This window comes from Hyperoodon ampullatus (genome assembly GCF_949752795.1).
Source record: "Hyperoodon ampullatus genome assembly, chromosome: 3".
Lineage (NCBI taxonomy): Eukaryota > Metazoa > Chordata > Mammalia > Artiodactyla > Ziphiidae > Hyperoodon > Hyperoodon ampullatus.
This window is the reverse complement of record NC_136916.1, coordinates 138,911,472-138,929,654: the sequence shown is the minus strand read 5'-3', so window position 1 is coordinate 138,929,654 and position 18,183 is coordinate 138,911,472. Positions and strand designations below refer to the sequence as shown.

The following is an 18,183-nucleotide window of genomic DNA, read 5'->3' as shown; positions in this document are numbered from 1 at the left end:
CAAGTCCTTAAGTCATCCACGCCGTCTGTTCCTACTGCAGCCCCTTATTAGGAGCACAAGCAGGCAAAACCTGCGCAGCGATCGTCGGGCGGGGCGCTGGGCGGGCATCGCCCACGCCCAGCGCGCGCAGCCGAGGGGCGACTCCCGGCCGCCGGGGGGCCGGTCTGGGCGCACCTGGCCACTCCTCCCTTCCGCCGGCTCTCTGGGCGGGCCCGGGCCGAGGGCGGGCGCGGCGGCGGCGGAGGCGGCGCTGAGGCACGAGCGCTGCCGCGCGGCTTAGACTCGGGCGGTGGCTCTGTTGGTCGGTCGGTTTTCGTCCTGCGTAGCAGGGCGCGCGCGGCCGCGATGAGCTGGGACCTGCTCCTCTGGCTGCTGGCGCTGTGCGCGCTGCTCGCGCTCGTGGTGCAGCTGGTACGCTTCCTGCGGGCCGACGGCGACCTGACCCTGCTGTGGGCCGAGTGGCAGGGGCGACGCCCAGGTGAGGACCCGCAGCCGCCTTTCCGGAGTGGGAGGCAGGGCTCCGTGCGGTCCGATTTCCGCTGCCTTCGCGTCCCTCGCGAAGGGTGGCGTGGAGCTTCCGGGAAGCGAGGCTGCCTCTTTCCCTGGGGCTGCGGTTCGGGGAGGAAGGGGCCGGGGCCTTTTGTCTTCTGTCCTGGTCCATATGGACTTGCCTGGTTGCCAGCGTAAGAGAGCATTGTGGGGCGCTCACAAATCTCAGAATTCTCAACCCCGCTCCCAGGGATTCTGATGCAGCGTTGGAGGACAATACTTTGAGAAACAGTGCGTTCGTAAAGGAGACTCCTTTTGAGGCTACTTTGTGCAGTTGTTTATCTGCCATTTCTCACTCTACTCAGAGTAGCGAAATAAAATTTGAGGTAATCCAGAGTCACCCACATACCTGCTTACTCAATGGGATAAAAGTATAACCATAGAAAGAACTGGATTGGCGTTTTGCCTGGAGGAAGATCATTACTGGCATACTAAAAGGCGTTCTGCCTGTCTCACTTTTATCTTTGCACTGTTTAATATTTGATGGTCGTTTACTAAACGCATTCTATGTGCTAAGCACTGGGCTAGGCCCTTTTCACACATGACAGGTCACCTTTACAGTGACTCTTAAGCTTATTTTCCAGATAGGGAAACTAATGCTCAGAGAAATTCAATAGACTGCCCAGAGCTAGGCTTTGGATCTGTAAGGGCCAGGGGGGAAGTGGGATTTCCCTGGACCTAGTTTCCTGTATGAAACTATCCAAATCATGTGAGGAGGTTTGCTTGGAAGTGATAACTAGTATGCTTTAAAAATGGAGCCAGGCATATACCCTGAGAAAACCATAATTCAAAAAGAGACATGTACCCCAATGTTCGTTGCAGCACTATTTACAATAGCCAGGAGGACATGGAAGCAACCTAACTGTCCATTGACAGATGAATGGATAAAGAAGATGTGGCACATATATACAATGGAATGTTACTCAGCCATAAAAAGGAACGAAACTGAGTTATTTGTAATGAGGTGGATGGACCTAGAGTCTGTCATACAGAGTGAAGTAAGTCAGAAAGAGAAAAACAAATACTGTATGCTAACGCACATATATGGAATCTAAATAAAAGGTACTGATGAACCTAGTGGCAGGGCAGGAATAGAGATGCAGATATAGAGACGGGACTGGAGGACACGGGGTGGGGTGGGGGTTGGGAAGCTGGGACGAAGTGAGAGAGTAGCACTGACATATATCCCCTACCGAATGTAAAATAGGTAGCTAGTGGGAAGCTGCTGCATAGCACAGGGAGATCAGCTCAATGCTTTGTGCCGACCTAGAGGGGTGGGATAAGGAGGGTGGGAGGGAGGCTCAAGAGGGAGAGGATATGGGGATATATGTATACCTATAGCTGATTCACTTTGTTGTACAGCAGAAACTAACACAACAGTGTAAAGCAATTATACTCCATTAAAACTGTTAAAAAAAAACACCAAAAACTGGAACCAGGGAGGGAAGAGGAGCCATATCACTTACACAGGGGTGAGAACTGGTTCTTGGGGACAGAAAAAAATCTTAGATGGTACAATGTTTTATGCCCCTCCAAAGCTCATCTCTACCCAACAAAATATTATTCCTTAGTATTTCATTTTTCTTCTTGGGTTTTTGGGGGTATAGCATGTGTAGGGCTGACATTGGGTTCATGGAAAATACATAACACATGTGCAAGATCAGGGCTACAGAACTATGGTAAATAGATGGCTGTGATTGGTAGACTTTCTCTTAGTCATTTGCTCCATCTCAACAGATGGAATGCATGTGCCTATTGGCTGCTTTGTGGATGTTTGTGTTTGATCCTCAGTGCTTTTGTGTTAAATTGGACTTTGAGAATTTCATAAAAATACCTTATATTTTATTATTCTATAAAAATTATTCAACTGATAATGTCAAGTGCTGAAAAGGAAAAATGTTGACAATATCTAGCAGCTAGTTAAATGAAAAGTTATTTTAACATATCAAGTAAAAGTTAAGGTGGCTAAAGTGAACTTTTAAGAAATTCATTTAGTTTTTTCAGTGTCTTACTTTTGCTGGAAAAGTATCAGTTTTGAAGGGTTTTTTAATACATTTAATTACTTTGCTATTATTATGTAGCTGTATAATTTGCCAATTTACATATGTAATATAATACATTACAATTGAAGTAAATACAAGTTATTTAGCAAAATAACTTTTGTAAGTTTACAGTTGTAAAGTTAAATGTTAATAGCTTTAAAATTTTAACTTAACTTTTAACTTAATTTTTAAATTTCACCATTCTTAAACCTGCATTAACTGAAGAGTAAACTTTATAGAACTCCTTTTATGTATAAAGCACAGATAGATATATGTAAATACATAAACAGATATACAGTATATCTGTGAAATTAAAATGTCTTGGAGGACTTATTAGGAAAAAATGACTAAAAAGACATTTAGGGGCTGGGGGTGGGGGTGAGGTGATAATGAAAAAAAGTTAAAGGAACATGAAGATAGACTCAAGTTCCCAAAACAGCTCAGCCTGCAAAGATGGGCAGACTCTTTTAAGGTTAAAAAAAAATTATCCTCTTTTTCTTCTCTATAGGTTTATTACTTTTTGTCACTTTAAAAAATAGACAATATACTCACATAAGGCAAATTTTAAAAATACAAAGGGATGTATGGTGACAAGTAAAGCTCTCTTCCACCCTTGTCTCCCAGCCACCCAGTATGCCTCTTTGGAGGCAACCACCATTTCCTGCCTTTTATGTATCCTTCTGGAGATAGTCTCTGCATTTCCAAGCATGTATCTCACATGGTGAAATTTAAGAGTGACTAATTTTAGGTATTGCATGTAGATCCAGAAAAATCCATGGCACCAGTCCAGAGTAGGAAAAGTCTCAACAGCAGCACATGTGAGGAAGACTCAGATTTTAGTTGGCAGTAACCTCGATGTGAGTCAACTGAAGTGCCAGAAAAGATTAGGCAATCCTGGGAGATGTTTAGTGTCTGATGGAACAAACTGCAAACAACAACAGATGTTTTCTGAATACCTGCTTGTGTTGGCCTCTGTGCTGGGCACTGGGGACACAGCAGTGACTGAGCCAGCCACTGACTGGGCTCTCACGGAGCCTCCCTTCTGAGGGACAAGGGAAGCGATTTAGTCATGTCACCTTGCTCTGAACTGTCCAGACCCCATGGGAATCCTGTGTCCTGCTCTGGCCAGCTCCTTTCAGTAGGAACACTGACCAGCTGGAGCTTGTGCAGAGGGTGTGAGCAGAAGAGAGGAAATCGGATGCCATGTCATCTGAGGAAAGGTAGCAGAAATTGGAGGTGTTTAGCCTTAGAGAAGCAAGAGATGAAAGGACGTAGGGAGGACATAACAGCTGTCTTCAAATAAATGAGACACTGTCATGTGCAAAACAGGCTTGATTTATTCTTCCTGACACCACAAGGCAGAACTGCTGCCAACGGCTGCTGGAAGTTAAAGTTATCAGTATATGGAAGAATCCCTGAACCCCTTGAATGATTAGACTTGCCTTAAAAAGGAACCGGTGCCTCAGAGATAACTAGCTTACTCTTCCTGTGAGGAAATTAAGTAGAGACTAGTCAACAGCCTGAGGGGAGAATTCTGAAACTGGGTTGGGGGTTGAACTCTAAGTGTCCTTCCAACTCCAAGAATCTGCTTTCAGAAGCTCTTTAGGGGAGGCCAGTTATGTATGCCAGATTCTGTTGAATTGTTAAACAAAAGTTGGTGCTGAATAAAAAAGTTTTCTTCTCCAGAGTGGGAGGAAGGGTGCCAGAACTGCAGGTGTACTAAGGTAAATGTGAGCCTGTGGGTTTTCATTGTTGCATTTAAATCATGTTTGCATATTGGTATACAAATGAAGAAATCTTTGTTAGTTCTGTGCTAGTTAGTAAATAGTTACAAACAAATTATATTCACCTTGGAGTCTTGTGTATTGCAGAACTTTGGAACAATGAGTAGTCAATGAATGACTATCTGAATATACATTCTGCTATTCCTGATAAAGTCCTTCAGGAAGGTTGCTCAGTTGAGCCTTGCCACAAAAGTACATCAGATGTGGGAGTTCCCTGGTGGTCTAGTGGTTAGGACTTGGAGCTTTCATTGCCGTGGCCCAGGTTAGGGAACTGAGATCCTTCAAGCTGCAGCCAAAAAAAAAAAAAGAAAAGAAAAAAGTACATCAGATGATAGGAAAGCATTGTAGCCCAGACACAGTATTTGGGATGTTTCTGTCCTTAGCTCAGATATTTACATGACACCTCTTTCCTGAGGACATTTTCTTGAATGGCTGAGACAGTTGGGTTGTAAGATATTGATCTTATTAAAACGTGGTCAGTGTAGGCTAGTGATCAGAGTGTGGGCTTTGGAGCTAGATATACCTGGACTCCTATCCTAGCTCTGCCAGGGTTCTTGGGTGTTTATTCAACAGTGATTTATGGAGTGCTTTCTCTATGCGAGTCTCTGTGCGATAAGCTGAGGACACAGCAATGGATAAGGGAGTTAGGGTCCTATAGCCTTAAGGAAATTTACAGTCTAGTGCTGTAAACCTCAGTTTCCTTTTCTATAAAATTGAGAGAATTCTTGTTTCATAAGGTCCTTGTGAGGGTTTTAATAAGGTAATATTGTTTAAGCACATAGGAAGCAATGAAAAAATGTTAAGCCATTAAAGTTAGTAACCCCATTGCCCCTGGCTGGAGATATTATAACATACAATGTGTTTTGCTGCCAAAAAGTCCATTTGTTAAACAATTTTAGCAACAATTACAGTTGACATTTTATTAAGCACTGAGTATGTGTCACACACTGCTCTGAGTGCTTTACATGTTTTAACTCATTTCTCTCAACAGTCCTATGAAGGAGGTTTTATTATTAATTCAGTTTTCCAGGTTTGGAAAATTAAGGCACCGAGTTCTCACATGGGAGCATTTCATTGCTGTGTGTGACACAACTGGAATTTGAGCCCTGATAGTCTCCAGAGCTCGTACTGATTACCTGCCAGTTAGGTTTTAGAATTGTTTGACTAAAACAGTAAACTAGTTTCCTGATTTTAACTTTTCTGATCTAAAATCAGCAATGTGTATCTTAAATAAAACCTTGTTTGCTATTTTTGATAAATAACACATTTTAATAAACAAGGCACACAGGAACACTGCACTACAGGGACTCTCTACGAATTCAGATGGACGGTGGCTATCGTGTGCTTCAGGGCAAATAAGTTTTTCACTGGAGAGTAAACCACTCGTCATTGCTTTATTTTACATTTTTACAATCTTTAACAAGATGATACTTGGGCAAGCAGAGTACATTTCATTGCTCATATGTATTTCTTCTTGGATGAACTACTAGATTCTTCTAAGATGAAAGCTCAGGCATTTGGGGGGCACTAGAAACCTTTAGTTGATAGGCATCAGATATGATTGACAAATGGGGAAAACATGACTTTAAAAATCCAGGGTGATTCTACCATACCCTAGAGTAGAACTTGGTATATTTAGATTTGCAAGAAATTAGAATAACAGAATTGAAAACTGGATGGGACTTTTAGTGATCATCTTATCTGAATCCCTCATTTATGAATAAGGAAAGTGAGAATGTGAGTCCAGATACTTTCTATTTACTTACCCTTACTTTTCTTGATCAAATATACAGATAAATAGAGCCTTAGAGTCAGACCATGGAGTTATACCTTGAAGTAAAGTCTGGAAAACTCACCAAGAGTCTAGAATACACAAAATAACATGTTAATAACTGTTACTAATATGATTTGTAGCACTAGGTAGGAAGTGTTTTCTTAGGATATTTAATTAAAAAAATTTTTAAACCACTTTATTGAGGTATGATTATCATATAAGAAACTGTCCATATTTAATGTATATAACTGGATGAGTTTGGGGATAAGTATACACCTGTGAGACCATCACCACAATCAAGGCTGTAAACATAGGATATTTAAATTTTTAAACGCCACACATTATGTCTTCATATTCAGTGATATTGTTTAAAACTACTTTTTTCCTTTGGTTAATCTTTGATTTACGGATGTAACCCATAGCTTATTTTCTCCCCTCAATCACCACTCCTTTTTCAATAGAATGGGAGCTGACTGATATGGTGGTGTGGGTGACTGGAGCATCAAGTGGGATTGGTGAAGAGCTGGCTTACCAGCTGTCCAAACTAGGAGTTTCTCTTGTGCTGTCATCCAGAAGAGTGCATGAGCTGGAAAGGGTGAAAAGAAGATGCCTTGGTAAGTAAATCTAAAATAGCAGCAGTGCTTCCTAGAAGTAAATCAGAACCCAAAGTCAAAATTTGGGAATTTTAGAGTGAAGAGGGGAATTCTCCTGGGCAGTAGACTCTGTTTCCAAATGCTCTACATGCTTTGATCCAAGTCCTCTTTCTTTTGTCATCTCTTAGTCTGCTGGCCTGGCCTTTTTCTTCTCTTTTTCTGCCACATTTCTACTTTTTTTTTGACACTGGTTCTTAGCATTAGGGAGTGACCATCAATTCTCTCAAATGCTAGTGGATTTTTAGTGACCAAATAAATGTCTTATATTTTTGTCTTAGAGAAAGAACAGTTTGGTTCTTATGTATGATATACATGTATGTAACCAGAGAAATTTAATTGACATTTTGGTAAAACATCAGATATTAAAATCATATGAAATGGTATAAGATTTTTGTTACCAGGAAAAAACAGGAATAGAGTTAAATTTTTTTTTTTCGGGCACGCCACACATGTGGGATCTTAGTTCCCGGACCAGGGATCGTACCCATGCCCCTTTGCAGTGGAAGCATGGAGTCTTAACCACTGGACTACTAGGGAAGTCTCAGAATAGAATTAAGTTTGAAAAATGCAACTTGAGGTTGCATTTTTCATAATTTTTATTTTATTTTTATTTTATATTTATTAAATATATTTTTATATATTTAAATATATTTCATATATTTTTCATATATATAGGACAACGATGTTTTTGTCTGTTTGGGTTTTGGTGTAGTTATGTTCACAGTGCAAGCAGCCTCAAGTAATAAAATTATTATTTCTCATGGGACATTTAGTATCTACACTGAAATAATTTTGAATTTTCCGGTAGACCATTTTTTTGGTCATTTACCTGTCATTCTTTAAAAATCTTTCTTTCACTTTGCTGATTGCTGATGGAACTAACCACCCAGAAACAGAGATAGTTGCCAAGGCCACAAGCCCTCTTTCACGATATTGCTTTCAAAGGCTTCCTGTGTTTTTGAACTGGGCCACTTCTTATGGCAGTTGCTCCTCCTCTGTTGAGACTTGCACTGGCAGAAATGAACCATAACAGCATTTCTTTTTTTTTTTTTTTTTTTTTTTTTTGCGGTATGCGGGCCTCTCACTGCTGTGGCCTCTCCCGTTGCGGAGCACAGGCTCCGGATGCGCAGGCTCAGCGGCCATGGCTCACGGGCCCAGCCGCTCCGCGGCATATGGGATCCTCCCGGACCGGGGCACGAACCCGTATCCCCTGCATCGGCAGGCGGACTCTCAACCACTGCGCCACCAGGGAGGCCCCATAACAGCATTTCTTAGCTGGAGTAAGGCTGTTTCCTTTTATTTGTCAGATTATTAGTGCAAACTATTTCTTTTAAAAAACAGTTACTGTTTCACAATTTACTCCTTTGCCCATAAAGCCTTTACACCTCGTTTTCTCTACTTACTTGTTTTTCTTATTGAAACACAACCTTGTTGTATTTCAAGGTTAGAATTCAGGAAATTAGTTTCAGTTGCTCTTTTGATGAACAGAAATAGAAAGGGCCATTACAGCACAACTTGTTTCTTGGTTGTGAATTTCAGGACTGTATCCTTTTCCTAGTTTGCCTCCTGGAATCCTTAGCCTCTGGAAGGAAGCTTCTATGTGTCATGTGACTGGAGGACTCAACTTATTGATTTTCAGCATAAAATTTTAAAAAATATGTTTAAAAATCAAGTAGTGAACCTATCATATAACAGCTGTACAGATGTACCTCTGTACTTATAAAGAAATTGCTCTAAGATTTTTGCTTTTTTTAGTTTGTAGTATAATCTTGATTTCTTCTGGAGTCTGTTCCAATATTAGGCTGTATATATTCAAGCTGAAGAGAGGAATTCTACTTCCTGTGTACCCAGCTTTTTGTCCGATATATTGCCATATCACCACCAGCCCTCTTCTTGGTCACTGAAGAGAACCTCATCCACAGGGCCACCCAGAAATGAGTTCATTGCCAAATGTGGTTGTAGGGTGGGTGTTAAATGTTAATGTAAATAGCACATGACTTCCACATTAATTTTTAAGTGTCTTTATTTAGAGAATGGCAATTTGAAAGGAAAAGATATACTCATTTTGCCCCTTGACCTGACTAACAGAAGTTCCCATGAAATGGCTACCAAAGCAGTTCTCCAGGAGTTTGGCAAAGTAAGTAGCATTTTGAGTGCATGAATCTTGCTTTGAAGTAGCTGCAAAAGAGATTCCCATCTATGGTGCTGTCATTCAAAGGGCTTTAGGCAAATGGGTTCATGCAGTGTGATGAAGGCCCATGAGTTGGGCCTCTTAATCTCTGAGTCTGTGGCTTTATGTAATTAGAACTTTTCCTCCCTTCACAAATACTAACTCCTCCATGTAGAACAAAAGAAGCTAAAAATCCACTGTGCCTATTATTTTTGTGACATATTATTTTCCATAAAAAGTCACTTAAGTTGAGAATTTAGATCCATAGGTGAATTCTGATTTTCATTTTATCTTTTTTATTGCTGACTTCTGGAAATATACCATCCTGTTCCATTGATTCATCAAGTTAACAATATAACCAGCCATCCCTGGGAATTCCAACAATACATTTACAGGTCATCTCTAAAGTGCCCCTTTTCTGATTTTCTTTAATTAGATTGACATTCTGGTCAACAATGGTGGAGTATCCCAGCGTTCTTTGTGTGTGGACACCAGCCTGGACGTCTACAAGGAGCTAATAGAGGTTAACTACTTAGGGACGGTGTCCTTGACAAAGTGTGTTCTGCCTCACATGATTGAGAGGAAGCAAGGAAAAATTGTTACTGTGACTAGCCTCCTGGGTGTTATATCTGCACCCCTTTCTGCTGGATATTGTGCCAGCAAACATGCTCTTCAGGTAAGGCTGCCAAAACTCAACTCGGATAGAACTGACCTGAATGTGTATATGGGACATATGGCCTTCACTGCAAGAGATCATCGGAACTGGGTAGTGATGTATGGAGACAGAGAGAGACCCAAGGAGATCTCGGGTAGAAGACTTACCCATATGATGCTAAAAAAGACTTGAGCCTTACATGCCTCTTCCTAATTTAGCAAACATGTCTTGAGCACCTACACTGTGTCGTGCACTGCAACAGGTCCTGGGAGTATAAAGATGATAAGATATGATATCCTTGCCCATGAAAACTGTATAGTCTAGTTGACATGTCACCCTTTACCTTATCCTCATTTCTAACACATCTTCATGGAAAATTTGGGGTCTACCCCTTGTTTCTTCTACACACATTTCAGGATGTACTTGTCCTCATTTCCGTGACTTCTTTTTCCTTCCCCATTGTTGTTGGTGTTTATTTTACCTGAATTTCTAAATGTACATGCATGTCAGATATAGGAACTGCCCACTGAATGATGAGCCCTGTGTTCATATCCCTACTGGGACTAGCCTTGACTCTGTTTACTCTGATTTCATTGGAAGAAGAAAATCTAGTTAAGGCAGAGTCTCAGAGAAAGCTTAATTTGGCTTGCATAATTTATGAGATGTGAATATTAGAAACGAATGAATTTTTAATGCTGGCTTAAGAGTGGATAAGAAATGTTACTAAACTATAACATGGAGCAAACTAAATCGTAAGGCCAATAGGAGGAGAATGATTAAGAAAGACAAATGATTTATAATTAATGCTGTTGAAGGTCAGTTTAAGTAGAATGTTTCACTGTTGGAATAATGAGATGCAATAGTTGAATGGTCATCAGTTTCATGAAAATTTGAAGCTTTGGTTCCTTAGGATCCTCTTTCTGCTGTGAAGAGAAGACAGTTGCAGAGTGATGAAATGAAATATGGGAGTGATGATTTCCTCATATTTGGTAGTGGGGTATCAGTTACTTCCTGCAGAGCAGTTGGTTAAGTCTAAGGCAGGCAGATGAGGGAAGTTGGCCATTCCATCTGTTTCGCACTTAGTATCTCATAAGACATGCAAGATGCTTTCAATCAAACACAATATGAGTTGTCTGGCCTGCCCTCCAAGACTCACTGTTTTATTATTGGATTTGATCATCTGATACCATGTGGCAGGTTGAGACTCTGGTTATACCAGTAGCTGAACACTGAGACCAGGAGGCTCTTTTTTTTTTTTTTTTTTTTGCGGTACGTGGGCCTCTCACTGTTGTGGCCTCTCCCGTTGCGGCTCAGCGGCCATGGCTCACGGGCCCAGCCGCTCTGCAGCATGTGGTATCTTCCCGGACTGGGGCATGAACCCATGTCCCCTGCATCGGCAGGCGGACTCTCAACCACTGTGCCACCAGGGAAGCCCCAGGAGGCTCTTTTTGAAGAGCACATTTCCTTCCCCGATACCCAGCAAGCTAGAGAGTGAACTTATTTGTCATTCAGAAGTTCACACACTATACTAGATGTGATTGCAAACAAGGAGAGGTTTTCGTGTCTGGTGTATTGGCTTTCATGGTGTCCTCTCCCCTCTTTTGCTTAGAGTGGCAGAAGGTTAAGGATGCAGGAGTTCATTCATGAAGGCTTTTTTCCTGTCCATCTGAGTCAGGCACTGTATTAGTCTCTGACAGCGTGAACCCTCAAAGACCCTGTGTTTGTTAGGCATCAGCATTAAAGGCTGGTAACTGTTTGATGTTATTGGATCATAAATGAATGTACCCTGGGTTAGCTGCTTATTTAGGCTTTTCAGTTAATTCAGTTTATCACAATGTAGTCTTGGAATATGTCCTGATTTAGAGAGGAGGTGAAGGGATATAGATGTTTACTCCCTATTTGGTTTAGAAATGGGCAGTACCTTTTAAGTCTAGAGGGTCCAGCTTGTTTTTACAAAAGCCATTGAGTAAGCAATCATATTACATTTTTAACTAGCCGTGTACTCTCTTACTACCCCCAAAATATAAATCTTTGCTGAAACTAATTATCTATTCAAATAGTAATTGAAAAGGTTGAACTGTTCCTCTATGATAGTTTCGGTTTAGTACTAATCCCCGCTTGCTCCCCCTTGCCCCAACATCTGCACTTTAGGCCACTTTGAGGGAGGAAAAGAAACCCAGCCTCAGTGATGCTCAGTGGAGAACATGCAACGCTTGTGGAGTGGGGAGCTGGCGGCGACTGGGTGGGAGGGTGTATCAGACCCTCCAGGGGTAGTCTCTCACTTATCCAGTGCTAAATCACTGGTGGCACGAGCTGCCACTGCCAATGCGGGGATGAACCATTCATACCTGGGAAGAGCTGAGAATGCCTCTTCTAGATTGCTTTCAGACTTACACTTAAAAATGCCTCATCTTGCGTAATTACATTTCCTATCCTTTACTCAGGCATTTCAGAACATTTTCTGCTGCTGTTGTCCTTCATAAAAAGTTGAAGAAAAGTAATTCAGTGCTATTAGTAAACATGAGATATGTGACTATTTAATTTTACTTTTTTTTTTTTTTTTTTTTGCCTTTTAGGGATATTTTAATACCCTCCGAATTGAACTTGCTACATACCCAGGTATAACAGTTTCTAACATTTGCCCAGGACCTGTGCAGTCAAATATTGTGAAGAATGCCCTAACTGAAGAAGTCACAAAGGTAAAAATTTCTAGTTGGGGAATAATTTGAATGCTTTAGTAGTTATACACTGGCATCATATCACTATGCCTCAGGGTTTTCATGTTAGAATTGCTTATGAACTATTTATAGAACTTAACTCAGCATTAGGAAAATGGTTAAGGTTAGCTGATAGGGCTTTGGCATCCAGTTTTAATAAAAGCTAAAGAAATTACTAAGATACTGCTTATAAGTAATCCACTATTATGTGCACTATCAGTATTTTTAAAACCCAGTTTTAATCAATTCACAAATTATAGCAACGTTGAAAGGTTCTGTGTGGCTGAATTTTAGTACATTAAATCTTACTGGGATTTTAAAAAGGGATTATGGTGAAGGAGCTTAGAAAAAAGCTTGTTGAGTTGTACTAATTTTAGGTTAGCCTCACCCAGGCCTGTGCTTCCCTCAGCTCATAGATTACACATAAGTGATCTATCAAATGAATAGTGAATGTCTCATGAAGAATCCAGTATCACTCACTAATACAAAAATCTCTCTAAAGGCTATGAAATTTTCCTTCTTCTCCACTAATATTTCAACTGAGATATAAATGTATATATGCTTCTATGTAAATGTTTACAGTTTACATTTTCACATTTTCTGTGGAGGCACTATGGTAAAACAGAATAAGCACTCTATTATAGGAATCAAGGGACTAGGAATATAGAACTGGCTACTACTAAATGATCTGTGTGAGCACAGATAAGTTACTGCCTTTCTGGGCCTCAGTTTATTTGTACAATGGTAATGGGTTAACTAGAATAGCAGTACCAGATTTGTTCAATACCAAGAAACCGCTTTTATCTTCTTCCTCCATTTCATCCCCATGGACTCCATATTTTATAGAATTTCACTTGCTAAATGTATGTATTAATAAGTTGTTTAAAATTTTTTACTATTAAAGTGACATGGAATTATCATTAAGTACTTTAAGATGGTACAATTCTAATTAAAAGCAGAGAACCTTTATCTTGTAGTTAGCGTGCACAACCTTATCTGGTTAAGTGTATGAATTCCATTAGGCTTTTTGAAATATTACAAATAGCTTATAGGCACCCATTAGTACCTGTGGGGACTCCTAAGGGGCATGAGGCCACATTAAAGGAGTCACTCAACTAGATGTCTTCTGGGTCCTTTCTAGCCTAAAAGTTCTGTGAGATAACTTGGATAAATACACATCCCTGGGGAGGGGGAAGGGTAAGCTGTGACAAAACAAAAGAGAGGCATGGACATATATACACTACCAAACGTAAGGTAGATAGATAGTGGGAAGCAGCCGCAGAGCACAGGGAGATCAGCTCGGTGCTTTGTGACCGCCTGGAGGGGTGGGATGGGGAGGGTGGGAGGGAGGGAGATGCATGAGGGAAGGGATGTGGGAACAGATGTATATGTATGACTGATTCACTTTGTTATAAAGTAGAAACTAATTAAAAAAAATACACATCCCTAATTTTTCAAAATTTTCTTAGACTACAGGCAGCGATGCAGATCAGTCCCACAAGATGGCAGCCAGTCGTTGTGTGCAGCTGATGTTAATCAGCATGGCCAATGATTTGAAGGAAGTTTGGATTGCGGATCAGCCTTTTTTGTTAATGGCATATTTGTGGCAGTATATGCCAACCTGGGCCTGGTGGATAACCGACAAATTAGGGAAGAAAAGGATTGAGAACTTTAAGAATGGTGTGGTAAGACCAATTTATACATTTCTGAATACATATCAATCTTGTAGGAAAGTAAGACATCTTCTAGTGCTTGAAAACTTTTCTTACTAACCTTCCACCAACCTCATGATATAAATACAAAAGGTATAAAAAGTTTTCCATTCCCCCATGCCTATCTGTTGGTTTACTATAAATTACTACTGGTCTTGGAGAAAGTTTTCTACAAGGTAAAATCAAATCAAGGATTGCCATTTTTTCTTCTATACTTACTGTTTGGCTAGTGTATGGGCCAAAATGCTTTTTCTCTACCATGTGTCCCCACAAACTCCAACCATCCTACAAGTCTACAAGTGTCACCTCCTTGGGTTGATACCTGGCCTCCCCTCCCATTTCTCCCCAGGACTTGGTGTACCTCAGCCCTGTGCCTACCTCCGTCAAAGCACTTCCACACTATTAAAAGAGATGCACTCTTACATGTAGTGCTGGTTCCTTTGACTTTGTTCCAGAAGCACTTTGCACATCTGAGATGTGTCTAGGAAAATACGCTGATCGCTCATTCTTTCAGCACTCATTCTTCCAGAAAAGTAAGGAATGTTATAAACTATTTCTGAGAAAATTGTGACCATCAAAAGAGTTTAATGTATAAACAGCACAGGATATGTAATGAGTTAAGCTAAAAATTATAGATCATATAGATATGATTATGCAAAGAAGCATTATTTCTGTGGATGGTTTTTACTGTTAAAGTATTTCTTTCAGTGATTACTACCTTCTTTTAGAAATGTCAGCAAGGATTGTATATAAGGAGAATTATAAAATGGGATCATACCATTTGTATCATTATATAACCTACCACTATTTAAGCAATCACAAATTGTTAGACATTTGTTCCAGCTTTTTGCAGGACAGTGAAAATGAATTAGTGAAAAAAGCAAAAAAACAAAAGAAAACAAAATACTTAAAGAGACTTAAAGGTTATAAAACTTTCAATATGCACTAACATGTCTAGAGCTTGAAAAATCATGAAGGGGGCTATTCATTTTCTACTAACCAGTTTGCTTTGGGCCAAAACATTTATAAGTGTTTTGGTAACATTAAGTCCCAACACTGGGACTTGGTAGTGTGGGATGGTTCCAAAGGTAGAGCTTCATCAAATATTACATCTGAGTTTGAAATTTAGAGGACAGCAGATATAGTGGCATTGTGCCCAGTGATGGATAAGAGTTGAGAGGGAAAGGCCACCTTACTAAAGAGGTGACACAGCATCCTGGTTAAGAGCATGGAGCCTGGTGCCGGTCTACCTAGGTTGAAATCCCAGCTCTACCCCATACTCGTCCCATGACCCCAGGCAAGTAACTTCTCTTTCAGTCTCCCCATCTACAAAATGGAGATTACTGATGATAATAGCACCTAGTCATAGGATTGTTATGGGGAGTAAATGATTTAGTATGTGGAAAGCTCTTAAAATATACCGTGGAGTGTTATGATTATTAAGTGTTAGCTGTTAATGCTTTTGTTTTGACGGCAGGAGGATATTCAGCAAACAGATAGTAAAGATCAAAGAGTTAAATAATATGGCAGAGAGAGAATGCATTATAGAAATAATTGTTTCAGAGGGCAAAGAAGGACTAGGGGCTAGAGTTTCAGTCCCACTGTAGCAGCTGTTCTTTCAGGAATGTCCATAAGAAGGATTTTTTTTTGTTTACAGAATACCTAACTGTAAGATATAAACATCACTCAATAAATCTAGGCACTTCATTACATCTCACATTTGCTAAAAATGATGACCTCTCTCTTCCTACCGACATCTTTAAAATATTGCTTATTACGTGGTCATACTGCTTTATCACTTTATGATAAACTGGGTATCCTTTCATTTCCCAGAACCATTTCTGAGATATACCTTATTCTTTACACAAAACCCTAGAAACTTTTAAAAGTTGTTCCTCTTTTTTTTTTTTACTTAATTCTCTCCTCCTTGCTCCTTTCCGCCCCACGGTTATTTTGTATTGTATATATCCATCTCCTTATTGAAATTTGTTTATAAGCATCTAAGTTAAGAGATGCCAGTATTATCCCAAACTAAATGTACTTGTTGATAATACTTGAATTTGCTTCTGTCATTTAAGCTAGGAACATTATGTCTGGAACTTTGTTTTGATGAATCGTTATTAATTTTAGGCATAAAGAATTGCATTGAATTTTGTGTTATAATTAATTTTTGTCTTATTTAGTGCAAATTCTTGAAAGCGGTAAATGGATATCTTCCCAAATGAAATGTTACCTCTTAGAGACTGAGTTGCCTTGTTTTACTCTTTAAGCAATGTACTCAAAGTCCACAAAAGATTTTGAAGTTGTCTGTCAATTATTTTAATTCTAAAGATACTGTTCTTTGTATTTATTAAGGCAAGTCAGTGTAGGTGTGACATGCTGATCCAGAAGAGTAATAATAGAAATTTCAGCATTTATGAAATGGCATAGTCAGATGCTAACAAATGACAGGGAAATAACTATGCTAAGCCCATTAGAGATATTTTTGTGTAGATCTAGAATTTTGGCTATGATTTTTATTCTGATTTAAGAATTTGCCCAGGTTTTATAAGGATTCTCAACAGTGAATCATAATGATATAGCTCCTCAAAACAGAAGGAATTAATTGTAAAAAACAAGGGTAGAAGAGACTGATTCATGTTTCTGTCATTCTGTTATAGGATGCAGATTCCTCTTATTTTAAAATCTGGAAGACAAAATATCAGTGAAGGAGTACTTGCATTTTTCAAGCCAATGGAAAGAGAAACGGAAAACATGACAACAGCAATTTTCTTATGCACTGAAGACTTTGTGATTTTACTTCTTAATAGATACAACTTTCCTTTCAACGTGTAATAAATAAGATTGCCAGGAGTCTTGCAATAAGGGTATTAATACATACTACATTCCTGGATTAAAGAGCATTTTAACATACTCTAGCATGTATGCTTAAAATCTAGGTGAGCAGAATGCCAACCAAAGAATTACAGTAATCCATTTAGCATAAATGCATGGAATATTACATGAAGCAGAGTGCTGGGGAATGGGCAGATATAAAGAAGTGTCTGAAATGGCCTGCCTCCAAGGTGCTTACACTCTTGGAAGAGTTGACAGGTACAAATGACTGGAATTTGAGGCCATAGGTAGGACTCATAGCAGCCATAATTGATTAAAAATCTATTATATGTCATTTGCTGTACTGAGGTGCTTTGTAATTAGTTAATTCACTTATTTCTCATAACAGCCCTCTAAGGTAGGTGGTATTATCCACCTTAATAGATGAAGAAAGAAATGCCCAAAGCAAGTAGGTGTTACTTTCCCAAGGTCACAGAGCTCATAAGGGGTAAAGCCTGGGTTAAACTCAGCTCAGGAAGATTCCATTGGCAACTTCTTATTTTAGTTATTATCATTAATTTTACTTTAATCTTTAGCACCTTATAGTAGAAAACATGCATAGGCCATAATAGAAGGGAGAAGAACAGGGGAAGAAAAACATGGTTCTTATGTATAAGCAGTTCACAGTTTACCTATGGACAAGGTAACACCCATAAAATAACTGGAACAGTTGGTGGAGAAGTTGGAGACCACCCTGGTGGCTACCTTTGGGAAATGGGGAAGGTGTAAATGGTGGAGTGACACCATGAGGTACAGCAAGTAAAAGCAATGGAATAAATGCATACATGGCAAGATGGATATATCCTAGAAGCACGGTGATGAGTGAAGAAAGTAAATGATGACTATAACAATCCTGTTTACATATACTTTAATTTATGTGCACAGAAGATAGTGCTCATTTTGTCCACAGGGGATCCCAGATAATGGAATTATTAAACACAGGCTTGAAAATTAGGTTTGGTATATTTAAAGATATAAAACACAAGATTGAGAATTTCAGCAGCAACCTAAGTGTCCATTGATGAATAAAGAAGATGTTGTGTATATATATACAATGTAATATTACTCAGCCATTAAAAAAAGAAATCTTGCCACTTGATACAACATGGATGGATCTAGAGGGTATTATGCTAAGTGAAATATGTCAAAGAAAAATACCACATGATCTCACTAATATGTGTAATTTAAAAAAAGAAAACAAAAAACAGACACACAGCCACAGAGAAAACATGGGTGATTATTGTGGGGTGGGG

The 18,183-nt window shown here is 39.6% G+C and overlaps 1 protein-coding gene across 1 annotated transcript; it reads left to right on the top strand.

Moving 5' to 3' along the window:
- Positions 1-297: 297 nt before the first annotated feature.
- DHRS7 (dehydrogenase/reductase 7) lies at positions 298-16,909 on the top strand. Its single transcript, XM_079698900.1, has 7 exons — positions 298-478; positions 6,611-6,763; positions 8,833-8,939; positions 9,409-9,648; positions 12,204-12,326; positions 13,814-14,029; positions 16,717-16,909. Exons 1-7 carry the CDS (start codon positions 346-348, stop codon positions 16,762-16,764), a joined length of 1,020 nt encoding a protein of 339 aa, XP_079555026.1. The 5' UTR covers positions 298-345; the 3' UTR covers positions 16,765-16,909.
- The last annotated feature ends 1,274 nt before the right edge of the window (positions 16,910-18,183 follow it).

Coding starts and splice junctions, on each gene's coding strand:
- DHRS7 (XM_079698900.1), top strand. CDS start 346: ATGAGCTGGGACCTGCTCCTCTGGCTGCTGGCGCTGTGCGCGCTGCTC. Junction 8,940..9,408: donor TTCTCCAGGAGTTTGGCAAA/GTAAGTAGCATT, acceptor TTCTTTAATTAG/ATTGACATTCTGGTCAACAA. Junction 14,030..16,716: donor AGAACTTTAAGAATGGTGTG/GTAAGACCAATT, acceptor ATTCTGTTATAG/GATGCAGATTCCTCTTATTT.